This window comes from Populus nigra, chromosome 10 (assembly GCF_951802175.1).
Source record: "Populus nigra chromosome 10, ddPopNigr1.1, whole genome shotgun sequence".
Lineage (NCBI taxonomy): Eukaryota > Viridiplantae > Streptophyta > Magnoliopsida > Malpighiales > Salicaceae > Populus > Populus nigra.
The window spans coordinates 7,381,810-7,393,960 of record NC_084861.1 but is presented as its reverse complement, the minus strand read 5'-3'; the positions used below and the strand labels follow the sequence as shown (position 1 = coordinate 7,393,960).

At 36.8% G+C, this 12,151-nt stretch overlaps 2 protein-coding genes across 6 annotated transcripts; both read right to left on the bottom strand.

Annotated features, from left to right (window-relative positions):
* Positions 1-274: 274 nt before the first annotated feature.
* On the bottom strand, positions 275-4,495 carry LOC133704771 (MACPF domain-containing protein At1g14780-like). Of its 4 annotated transcripts, XM_062129738.1 has the most exons (9): positions 4,347-4,495; positions 3,883-4,159; positions 3,545-3,786; positions 2,504-2,696; positions 2,335-2,412; positions 1,756-1,939; positions 1,460-1,629; positions 1,300-1,364; positions 275-1,153 (listed from the first exon to the last, which is right to left on the bottom strand). In XM_062129738.1, the coding sequence occupies exons 2-9, from the start codon at positions 4,120-4,122 to the stop codon at positions 535-537; spliced, it is 1,791 nt and encodes a 596-aa protein (XP_061985722.1). In that variant the 5' UTR covers positions 4,123-4,159; positions 4,347-4,495; the 3' UTR covers positions 275-534. The 4 variants fall into 4 exon arrangements, with proteins under 4 accessions (XP_061985722.1, XP_061985721.1, XP_061985723.1 ...); XM_062129737.1 differs by lacking the exon at positions 4,347-4,495 and having other exon boundaries at positions 3,883-4,303; XM_062129739.1 differs by lacking the exon at positions 4,347-4,495 and having other exon boundaries at positions 3,545-3,799; positions 3,883-4,021.
* Positions 4,496-7,465: 2,970 nt separating this feature from the next.
* Positions 7,466-11,914, bottom strand: LOC133704184 (alpha,alpha-trehalose-phosphate synthase [UDP-forming] 6-like). Of its 2 annotated transcripts, none has more exons than XM_062128959.1 (4): positions 11,766-11,914; positions 9,104-11,439; positions 8,743-9,016; positions 7,466-7,945 (listed from the first exon to the last, which is right to left on the bottom strand). In XM_062128959.1, the coding sequence occupies exons 2-4, from the start codon at positions 11,104-11,106 to the stop codon at positions 7,667-7,669; spliced, it is 2,556 nt and encodes an 851-aa protein (XP_061984943.1). In that variant the 5' UTR covers positions 11,107-11,439; positions 11,766-11,914; the 3' UTR covers positions 7,466-7,666. The 2 variants fall into 2 exon arrangements, with proteins under 2 accessions (XP_061984943.1, XP_061984944.1); XM_062128960.1 differs by having other exon boundaries at positions 9,104-11,137; positions 11,766-11,910.
* Positions 11,915-12,151: the final 237 nt, after the last annotated feature.

The following is a 12,151-nucleotide window of genomic DNA, read 5'->3' as shown; positions in this document are numbered from 1 at the left end:
ACGAGTGGATTTGATGTGGGGCGCCCAGGAAACAGACTAGTTAACAGTATTGAGAGAACAAATGTAGGGATTCGATTTGGGTTGCTAAATGTGGACAAAAGAGAAATGCTTGCCTTCATCTCTGTTTGATGAAGAGGATAGGATAAAATAAAATGTAAAAGAGATCTTATTTAACTTTATGTTTTCTTTTATATATATATATATATATATATATATATCTACTGTTTTGAATATTTCACAATTCATTTTTTTTTCTCTTTCTTTACATTGTGGATATTTAATGGAGATGTATTTTTTTATTTCTTTATCTTATGCATATTTTAATAACAAGTCTTTTTAGAAAAAAATAACAATAGCAATCTATCCTATGTTACACACTTACACCTATCCATCATAATCTCATGAGTGTAACAGCCACCAATCTATGTACATGCTGTTGCAGACGGCATGGACAATTTAGAAGTTCTATTTGAGTTACAAAAGAAAATACGCAATAGGAAATTGTCTTGACTTCTTGGCTGCACCTTGATTTTTTCATGGATAGATGTTTAGTAAGGAGAACTTAACCTGCAAGCTTATTTTCCCTTTATCCAAGTCCAACCTAGCCCCTGTTACTAGCCAATGTCCAGGGCTGTCCTGTGGCCCTCTACACAAATGTGATATATCTACGAACTTCAAAAGCTTTTGTGTTTGCACTGGTACTGGAGGCCCTGATGGAAACACACTGGAATCCACCACCACAGGCTTAGGTTTCTCTTTCCCAGGATTGCCTGTGACCGACGTGCTTATGGCAGAGAAGAGGCCAGACCTTTGTGAAAATCCTGAAGAGCCTTGTGCCCAGCTTGACTGAACTATAAAAGAATATGAAACCTTGGAGAACAGTAGCCGAAGATGTAGAACCCTCTTTGAGTTGTGATTCTTTATCTGAAGTTTGGCCCCTGTGACAATGTAGGCTACATCTTCTCTAGCACTCCATCTGGGGTCATATTTTACTGGTGCTGTGCATATATGGGAAAACTTTTTTCGATGTATGGCTTCAAAGTATCCTTCATTGTCGGTTTCATCGGTTCCTCGCCATAATTGAATACTGTCATCTATCTTGTTTGCAAGAATTGATGGAGTGTTTGCGAGGTGTTGGAGGTGTATGGCTAACCTGAAAAAGGGACGGGGCTGATTAATGCTAATCATCAGGAATATAAGATCAAAGAAATCCAATTGGCCGAGACAAATGACGGCTAAGCAAATTCTTAAATTTTGAGATGGTTATTTTAAAAAATCTTAGAAGCTTTTGACCGTTACCTGTTGCATTTCATGCCTTCAAGATAAAATCTCATTCCAGTTACTGGTCTCTTTCCAACCGTAACCTGTACAGTCAGGGCATAGTTTAGTAAAAAAACAGGCAAAACATTATAAGAAAATTCGTAATAGGAAATGACTGGTTAGGCCATTTAGGTACCACCTGAGAAGTGTTCACATATAATTTAGGGCCCAGCAAGTAGAAGTGAAGAGCTGAAGATGAACTGGCCAAATTTGTGGAAGGCCCTAGTGGGAAGTCGTTGTGAACCGGGGCCCAAATCTTGAGAGAATGGAAGTCGAGAAAATAATGCAGATCAGATATAGGAGGCTTATCTTCACATAAACAAAAGGACGATCAGTTTCACCAGAGTGTGGATTCAATAAATGCAACATAAAATTCTACTCTTTAGCTCATTATAATATAGCACTGCAGTAAGAGAGACAAGAAATGGCACTTACATCTAAGATAGAGATTGATAGCATGAGACAAGAAACCTTTGCCAGGAACTTCTTTAAGGAGAGAAGTTATGGGTATGAAGCTAAAATGAATTGCATCTGGCATGGAAGGAACTGTCGGAAGCCACTCACAGTGACTACTTACTGATGTATCACCTCCCTTCTTGGCACATAGAACAGTGATTCCCTGCAAAAATCAAGCCCCTACGTCAATGTGAGTTAGTATAATTTACTAGGACCCATACCCCATTGGAATTTGTTTTTTCCCAATTCACTCGGTGAACTGAATTATCTAGTCTATTTTTTTGGATGATTTATTTCCATAAGTTGTTAGAATGTTGGAAAATTATATAAAAAAAAACTCGATGGTAATCTTATTTAGATCTTGCATATGCATATTGTGATAATAAATGTGCGCTTGGGACAAGATGTTAAAGTCCTCTGGGCTATGAATCATGATGAATGTCATATTATAGCTACCCATTTTCTGTTATTTCCAACTGGTGTCAGTAGTGTGGTGTCATGATCGCATTGGCATTTCTCCAGGTAATTAAAATGATTATTTGCAACAGTGGAACATACGTCTTTTGCACTCCTGATGGATGAGAAGCTATCGAAGGCAACAGGTTGTGGATCAAAGACATTGAAAGCCTGCGGTGTCTGCAATTGATAGTTATTGGGATAATGTTAGGATAGAAAAATCTAAACAAACAAACAAAAAGGGTGCTTGATGGGGGCGGGATTATACAACCTTAGACTTTTGATCTCTAGCTTTTGGAGTAAAATTGCATGTCCCTGTAAACAATTGATCGCCAAGGTCATCTAAATGTCTCTGCAGCTCTGATGAACCCAGATTGGAAGATTTGTCCTGACTGACCAGAACCACATCTTGGCCACCTATGCTTAACCCCACAATAATATGGGTACCGTACTTTTCAATGAACCTGTCAAACATCAAAATCTTGACGGATTCAAATTTGGCTCGGAGGTTGAACGGGTACACTGAACTAAACCAGATTTTTTAGTTCAACCAAGACTTGGAAAATAACCAGGAAATGCGCTCACCATGTCATAATTAGCTTATTTTTCTAGTGTTAGGTCACATACATGTTTCTTCAGCTCTCATGAACCTATATTGTTACACGTCTCTGTGAAGTTTAAAGAGTTTTGATTACTCAGAACTATAATGTGCAATATAGAATATTTATGCCAACAAAATGTTGATATCGGTTAAATCAAAAGGGAATTGTATGCTAAAACTATCCAGCAAAAAGAAATTAAATAGCAAAGGGTGATCTAAGAAAAAAAAATAAAAAAAAGGGGAAAGTCTAATTGACCAAATTAAATAATTAACAAAACATAGGGTACATACGGGCAGATTTAGGGATGTGGCCCAGAATAATTCATCAAAAGAAATGACAAATAAATGAATTAAATGACAAGGAAAATAGTCTTTCTATCTTGTTTGACGAATTCAACTTTAACATTGGAGCTGCAAAAATAAAACAGAGCCGGCGTTCTCTTTCCAAGCTAAAGTTGACAAATACGAATCAAGCAAGCAAAGGTTCATCTTTGAACTGAATATTGGATCGTAGTGTATTCATACTATTTTTTTTTTCTACGGATTGCAACTCGACACTAAACTAAAGATGAATTATTGGCATTTTTATTCAATTTGACAGATGAATTGAGGGCTTAAGGTTTACCTGCCCGTTCTATCTATAATTATATGTGCTGCTTTTGAGTATGAATATGTCCATTATTTGCTCATGAAATGATAGAAAGAGATTACCTTGCTAGAGCACATGGATCCCAAGACGATGGAACTGCTTTTCGGACTTCATCACAGAGAACAAGCGGATACCGATCAATACGAAAACTGAATAGAGATATGAAGAAACCATCAAGTCCCAAACATTTGGTGTTAGCTGCATCAGCTGCCCAGGTACAACCTTCAAATCCAAACATGGAGTTAAACAGCCCTGATGGGATTTTCCCTGGCACAGATGCTTTTTGGTTGAACAACTCTGACATCTGCACTATTTCACTACTCATAAATTTATAACCCCATGTACCAACATCAGTAACAGGAATTAAGAACAAAAATCTTCTTGAAGACTCATAAAATACCTGATGGAACTCAAGGATGTCTGATTGATATCGAATACGATCACCTTTGTCACACTTTATGTCAACAGAAACATCTTTGATGACCCCAAAGCCGGGTACCTTGAGCTCTTTTTTCTCTGCTTCATTGAGGAAAACCAGCCTTTTTTCTCCTTTGCAGAACTTGAGTCTGAAATCTGAAGTTAAGTCAAATCCCCTTCCAAGGCTCTTTTGAGCCCTCTCCATTATTCCATTGCTCATCATTCTCCCCAACTTGGCTAGCTCCCTCACTTTCGTTTTTCTGTTTAAATAAGTACTTTCTTGTTGAAGATATTTACAGGTGAAGAACGTTATATATAGTAGCTTGAATAATAGGGAATGGAACTGTATATATATGTGCATGATGTTTAAGAAACTTTCTGCGTGAACTATAGTGATGATTGGAATGGGACAATTAGCCATGTTGTATTCAATACATAATCAGTTACCTGTTCTCGCTGCAAGTGACTTCAAATTCTGATCACACACTCACAAACAAACACACGTCGTTTCTTGCGTACAGTATTTATTAGAATGTTTTTATCAATCTCATCAATACCTGATCTATCAGGGCAACTTGCAGGCCACAGGAATATTGGAAATTACTAGGGAATATGTTGACGAGGTATGATCAAAGATCTTATACATGTTGTGCCCTCATGTAAGTTTCCCTGAAATCCTCGTAACTGTTGAAAGTTGATTTATCAAAGCCTAATTATTCCTCAATCTCCTCCCCGTGTTGAATGTGATTAAACTTTGAATATATTCATATGCCCTCACCGGACTTTCCATAAGTGATGAAGGGACAATTTTTATCCACTTGAACAGCGGTTAAAATGAAATCTAAAGGGTTATAGTATGATTAGGTGTTGGTGCAGCTCATATTAGCTAGGGTACTAGGTTCATCATAATTTTTGTTTTGCTTTTATAAGCTTCATCTTGATTAATCATTAATGACTTGACCTAAAGCTAGACAAATTAACGGTTAATTCTGTGGGTTAAAAAGGAAAAATCCTCCTTAGAAGTCAACGTGAAGACTTGAACCTTGTAAGTATCTTACTCTGGTTTGAGTGATATATGTTCCTTTCACAACTAGACGGCCTAGATAAATATGGAGTGGTGGGCGATAGCTTATTTAAAAATAAAACTATTATTTCTACTTCAAAATGTTAATGAATATATCTCACATGTAATGAATAAATAAATAAAATCATATTAAAATAGAAAGCTAAAAATTGACTACCCGCCACATAATTTTAAGTTTTTTAAATAGAATTTTTATTCAAAATATCAAATTGAATATAATAACGAGGTAAAAAAACCTGAAGATCAAGATGGGTTAGCTACTATTATTATTAAAGAATTCAACTATTTAAGGAGAAATTATTATAAAATAAGGGTTGTTTAAGTTGTTTTCATGCATAGCCCATTTAATAAAAACACAATTTATATATGCAAAATATCAAATAAGGGTATGTTTTTATAATAAAGTTATTATAAAAACACAAACCATAACCCGTTTTTTCCCTCTTCAATCAGGCATGGAAGCTGTTATCTAACAAAACCGTGAAGATTTTGTTGTATGAGATGCTGCAAGTAACTTGCCGGAAAACCTGCGTGTAACTTTGCTGGTTTAGAATTCCAGTCTCTAGCCTCGTTACGTATAATTTTGAAACAATCATAGAGAAACCAACATCTCTATATATGATGCGTGCAAATCAAGATGTACTCCTGCCATTTTCCTTGGCATTTTCGAGATTATTATTCAAGGAAAAGGGTTCTCGACTTCTATCATGTTCAAAAATATAAAATTATACGTAACTAACACTCAACTAGCTAGGCCATACATTTTTTTTCTCAACGAGTATCATTCCACATTTTGTCCATTAGCATTCTCCGACATACATCACCAGTTACATGTCTCCGGCACTAACGAGCCACTAGTTACTCAGGAAAGCAACCCCTAACCAGTAAATTATGTTCCAAATGATAAAAACAAACACTGAAAGACAAGATAAATCAATTGTTTAACTGATATATAATATGATCCAGGATCGGACGGATGATATATCTAGAAGGACGTTTTACATAGCAGCAAAAGGAATTTGGTCGAAGCCCGAATGACAAAACGACAGAATGAGGAACGGATTGAAGGACAGCGCATCGTTGTGCATGTATGGAGATATGGAAAACTTAAAATGAATGGAACACATAGAAAAGTCAAATGAACAAGAGAGCAGTCATAGACTTTTAATATTTGCTTTTTAGAAATTATCATTCTTATAACTTCAAAGCAATTAAATATTTATATCATCGTTACTTTTAGAATTTATAGAATTATTTAAAATACATACAAACTGAGCCAAATAGCTATATAAAAAATAACAAAAATAAAAAAAAACAAGGGAGCAGTCAAGATATAAAACTTAAAATGTACTGTAAGCCTTACAGACCACTGCATAGAAACAATTCATAGCGTTGGATATCAGAATGCCAGAATCTGCAAACTGCCAAACTCACCCAGGAGAAAGAGCCAGAGACAGGCACATTGGACAGAAAATCACATCAGAAAAGGTTAAATTCCACAATTAGCCCCTTTTTCTGTATTATGGGGCCAGATGAGTTTTATCTTTGGAATATCCGCAGGAAGGAACAGTCCTCTTCTCGCGTTGCTTTGTCATACACCTACCATGGCGGCATGGATGAATATCTACCGTCTTAGCAAATAAGATTGGTGGCCTGCATACAGCCTCATGGAGACAGGTTTTCTTGCACACATGCGTGTTAACCACCATTCATTTTATGGGAGAAAATGCACCAAATCAACAAAATACATTTAATTAAAACTGTTTTATGATGAATTTTTATAATTAAAATAAATAAAATATAGGGTTTCGCAAATAAAAAATAGCTTATTTCATCTATTACAAAATCAAGATTTAAAATAATAAAAAACAAGTTATTTACTTAACTAAACTATTTGCTATCTTTAAATCATAAGTTACCTTCTGTCTTACACGAACAAAGAATAATAATAATAATAACAAAAAAAACAACTTGTAAAGTAGCTGCAGAAATCCACAGATACAAGAGAAATAGAAGCGTTAGTAAAACCTTTAATCGTATATTATCCTTTTTAAATTAAAATATTTAAATAAAAAATATTATTTCATATTAAAAAAATATAACTTTTCATTATAAATATAAAATAAACTTTAAATCTCACATTAATAAAATAAAATACTATTCTATCTTTTATAAAGTTAAAAAAATTAATAACCAGCTAATATATATAAAATCTCTAAGAGAATAAATGCATTTGCAAAAACAAAAAACATGACTCAACTAGGTTTTACTGGGTTTTTGCCTATCCTATTCTTTTGTTTTATTCGGACCGGTCCAGCTACCGAATTCTTGATCGACCGGTCAGGCTAGTCCGAATTTAATAGGTATGATATAAACTAAAATTATCAAATTTTCAAATAACATCATCATCTTCTATTCTAAATTTCTTCTTTGTAAACTCTAATCCTAATCTTCCAAATTAAAGGGAATTTGAAGCAGGCAGTCAGCACAAAAACTCAACTATCACAGATTGATGGCACGCACATATATTTACAACTTCACTAGTCTGAGATCAAAGACGAAAGAGTTCCGGTTGCACATCTTCTCTCAAATAACACTGAAAATGTTCACATCAAAGAAAAGCTAGAAAATACAGGGCTCAACCTAACACGTAGAAACAAAGAGAGTTCGCCTTTCACCATGTCTACTCTGTGAGAGTCTGTTCTGAAACAGAGGCCAAGCCTTGCATCAACCTAACAATTTCTGCTGTATCATCGAGGTAATATTTAGCCTTACTGGGTTTTTGACCAACAGTACAAGCAAACACCTCCGCATTTTGAGTAACTGTCATAGAAGTGGTTATTACCTCAAACATATCGTCATCAGACCTATCATCACCGATGCACAGAACAAAATCCGGTGAGATTTCATTTTCTTGCATGATGGAGAGTAGGCGTTTGGCTACAAGTCCCTTGCTGACACCCTGAAAAACAGACAAGCTTTTAGGGACCTTTTGGAAAATTGTAAGATCAAGACAGCTTCTCTCGAAAGTTGTAATTGAATTACGTGATCTTTAAGTTGTGGAATGTGCCCTCCAAGGGGTAAAAAAGAAGCAGAAAATTCTGAAATATGTTCACAAGAAAGTTACCAAATTCCAAGTAAAAATGAGAAAGAAACTGGTAAGTGTGAACCTAAGCTAAATTAAAGCATTCTTTCTCCATTTCTTTGCCCTGATTTGGTAAATATTTATCGGCAAGAAAGCTATGAACTAACGACCGATATATTCCGATAAATACCTAACCCCACTTGGTTTCAGCCTTTTCTGCTTTTATTATTTAAATTTTAATCCGGTACCTTTCCTAGTTTTCTTTCATTTGATGTGTCAAATCATTAATTAGCAAATTATGCAACACCAAGTAGATGTCTCGTCAATGAGATAATACAGATTTACGTGTCAAAATGGTAATTCTTCCACCCCTCATCAGTGAAAATGCAACACGATCAATCTAAAATAGGCCCAAAATTCAAGGCAGAGTGGGAAGTGTTGATGGAAATGCTTAAGGGTTTCTTTTCATTATTATCACTACCACCAGCAGAAACAAAGCTTGTCAAGAGGTTTAATTGCAAATTAAGCCAACCACTCCCATAGAACTTCTACTAAATATCTCTTAAGGATTTAGCTGACATGATATCAGTTCAAAGGCAAGCCCACAAGATGTAAATTCAGGCAACAAAATGAAACAGAGAAGGCAACATAACAAAAGGATATATAATGCAAACCTGAGGTTTAACCTCCACTATGTTCTGCCCGCTCTTGACTGTAACAGGTTCATTGGCTAGAACACTTTCAAGATGATCAAGAAGTTCTTTCGCTTGGCATGACCCAAAGTCTGGATCTGCATCCTCATAACACCACACTAGTGCAGTTTCCTTGTCCTCAACAGTAGACCCATCTGTCGTTTCAGTGTAGAGCTGCATCACAGGCTCCGCAATTTGCTTCCAAGTGGTATCTGCTACAGGAACGCATGTCTCCCACTCTGCATCTCGCATTAGCCTGCAACCACATCATCATCGTCAATTTCCTACTGGACCACCTCCAAACCTAGTATTTGGAATTAGTTTAAAAACTGCACCAATTTACCTAAGAAAGTAGCCATGTTCTGCAGCTAGTCCCAGTCTCACACACTGAGAAAACCATTCTGCAACCTTCTTGCGGCTTCGAGCACTAACAAGGAAAACCATGTTGTTCTTATCTCTGCACAAGCTGTTTATGATGCCAATGGACTTCGAGGATGGGCTCTTATCAATAGAAGCCTGAGGCATTAGTGTACCATCATAATCCAGAAGAATTGCCCTAGTTGTGGTCCTCTTGTAAGCTGACACAATGCGCTCCATTGAGAGCTTCTTGAAGTTTGGATCGAGCGCCACAACTCTGAAGCTCAATCCAAATCCAATACCCCAGCATCTCCTCCTTGAATGATTGCGACATGTCCTCTCCAAATCCTGAAAGAAACTGCGTGCCCAATACCCAACATCATGGGTATTGACATATCTATAATGCTTCTCATGTCTAAGTTGCTTTTCAGGGTCAGCCATTTCCAGGGCATAGTCCATTGCATCTGCCACTGCATCGATATTCCATGGGTTCACGCGAATTGCTCCACTCAAGGAGGGCGAGCAGCCAATAAATTCTGAGATAACCAACATGCTCTTCTTAGGGGTAGAAGGTTCTTGTCCCAACAACTTATTCAATCGATCATTTCCTTGGCGACTGATTATGTATTCATAGGGTATGAGATTCATTCCATCCCTTACAGCAGTGACCAAGCAACACTCTGCCACAACATAATAGGCCACTTTCTCATAAAACTTCAATGGTGCATCAATCAAGACAATGGGGTCGTATCCAGGCTTCCCAAATGTTTCATTGATCCGCTTCACAACAGCATGTGTCTCAGCTTGAACTTCTTTCACATCTTTTCCTTTACCCCTTGCAGGATTCGCTATCTGCACCAATACTATCTTCCCTTGCCACTCTGGATGCTGCACAAGCAACTGTTCCATTGCCAGCAACTTCAAACTTATCCCCTTAAAAATGTCCATGTCATCCACCCCCAGCAACATTATCCTATCTTGATCACAAAACTGCTTAATGAGCTCCTTTACCTTTGCTTCAGTCTCTGTAAGGCTCAACACCGACTGAAGCTGACCCATATGTATACCAACAGGAAGAATTTTGATGCTTACAGTCCTACCACAGTACTCAATGCCCATGTACCCTCTCTTGGATTCATAGGAAAGACCAAGCATTCTACTACAACAAGACAAGAAATGTCTAGCATAGTCAAAAGTATGGAACCCAATTAAATCAGAATTCAGCAGGGCTCGCAAAAGCTCTTCCCTAATAGGCAATGTCTTATAAATCTCAGACGAAGGGAAAGGACTATGAAGGAAAAACCCAAGTTTCACCTTATTACACCTCTTCCTCAAGAAAGTAGGCAACACCATTAGATGATAGTCATGAACCCATACGAAATCATCCTCCGGGTTAATCACCTCCATAATCCTATCAGCAAATATCTTATTTACCGACACATATGCTTGCCACAGTGACCGATTAAACCTACCCCCTAGGTCCGGTGACAAGGGCAACATGTAATGAAACAAAGGCCACAACTGTTGTTTACAAAACCCATGATAATACCTGCTAAAAAGATCCGGCGGGAGAAATGTTGGCACACATTTGAAGGTCTCCAAAAGTATTTGGGACACCTCTTCTTGTTCACTAAGGTGAACTTCTTCCTTCAAACAACCAACATAAATAACCTCAATTTCATCATCCCCCAGACCATCTTTCAGCTGAAGAAGCAGTGAATTCTCATCCCAGTTGAAAATCCAAGACTTACTGCCATCCGATTTTCGCTGTGCCCTTATTGGCAGCTGATTGGCAACAATAATGATTCGACACATTTGCACTGAAGAGGATGATGGATCGGAGCAGACACTCTCTGATGGATCATCATCTATGTCGGACATGATGCCCGCCACCGTCATAATCCGTGGAATTCGCCGGTTCATGCGCTCAAAAGATGGAGACTCGCCAGAGGCAAGCTCTAAGAGATTAGAGTATGATCTTGACACCATCTCTTTAGCTAATTTATACTGTTTTCTTTCACTGTGGCCAAGAAAAAACTCTCATTTAAGCAAAAATGTTTCAAAGTGAAAGATACCCTTTTCAAGACTCTTAGCAGATAAGTTACCGGTGACTTCTTGTAAACCAGGACGTTAATTAGAGCAACAAATAAGAAAAATTACAAATTTGGAAGATAACCTATTCAGGATTCACTGAATACTAAGACTATATATTACTGAAAAGCAAGGTGGAAAAAACTTCTTGAATCTGAAGTAGCACTGGAGCAAGAGGGATGCAGAAACTACTAAGACCACCACCACCACTTCATTGAGCAAGAGAGAAAGCTGTGTGAAAATGAAGGGAATTTTCAGGGAAGGGAATAGGAAAGAGATTGAATAAAACAAATTGAAGCAAGTTTCTCAGCTACCCATCCAGGTAAAAATGGAGAGAGGAAGAAAGAAACAAAAAAATGGAATAGATTCAAGATTATGGATGGAGCTAAAGAAAATATACTGCTGCAACTATCAGATATTATCCCACTAGAGATTGTTACAGGACTTTCCTTTTTTTTTTCTTTTTTCACTTGCCCACCTATTTGAACTTTCCAGCTTTGAACACCCACCACCTAAAAAAACAAAAAAAACAACCAGGAACGGTTCAAGAAAATTACCAGTTTCTTTCTTCAAAATAGAAATTCTCCTTCCATGAGTCCAAGAATAGATAATAAAAATAAATAAATTCTGAGCCCTAAACTCCGTTTTTTAGAGAGAGAGTAAGTTTTTTTTTTGTGGCATCTTTGGAGAGCTCTATCTCTCTAATAGTGACTGGAAATATGACTGATGAGTGCTTTTCAAAAATATAATTTTTTAAAAAATTAATATTTTATTTATAATTTTAAATTATTTTTATATTAATATTAAAAACAAATTTTAAAAAATAACCCCACCACGGCAGGACCAAGCACGAAGTAAGTCGTCTCTGTAATTGATCCTTGCCCCCTTGTAACACCAAGAGAGTAAAGAGAAAAGTTACAAGTTAAAATAACAATATAAAATC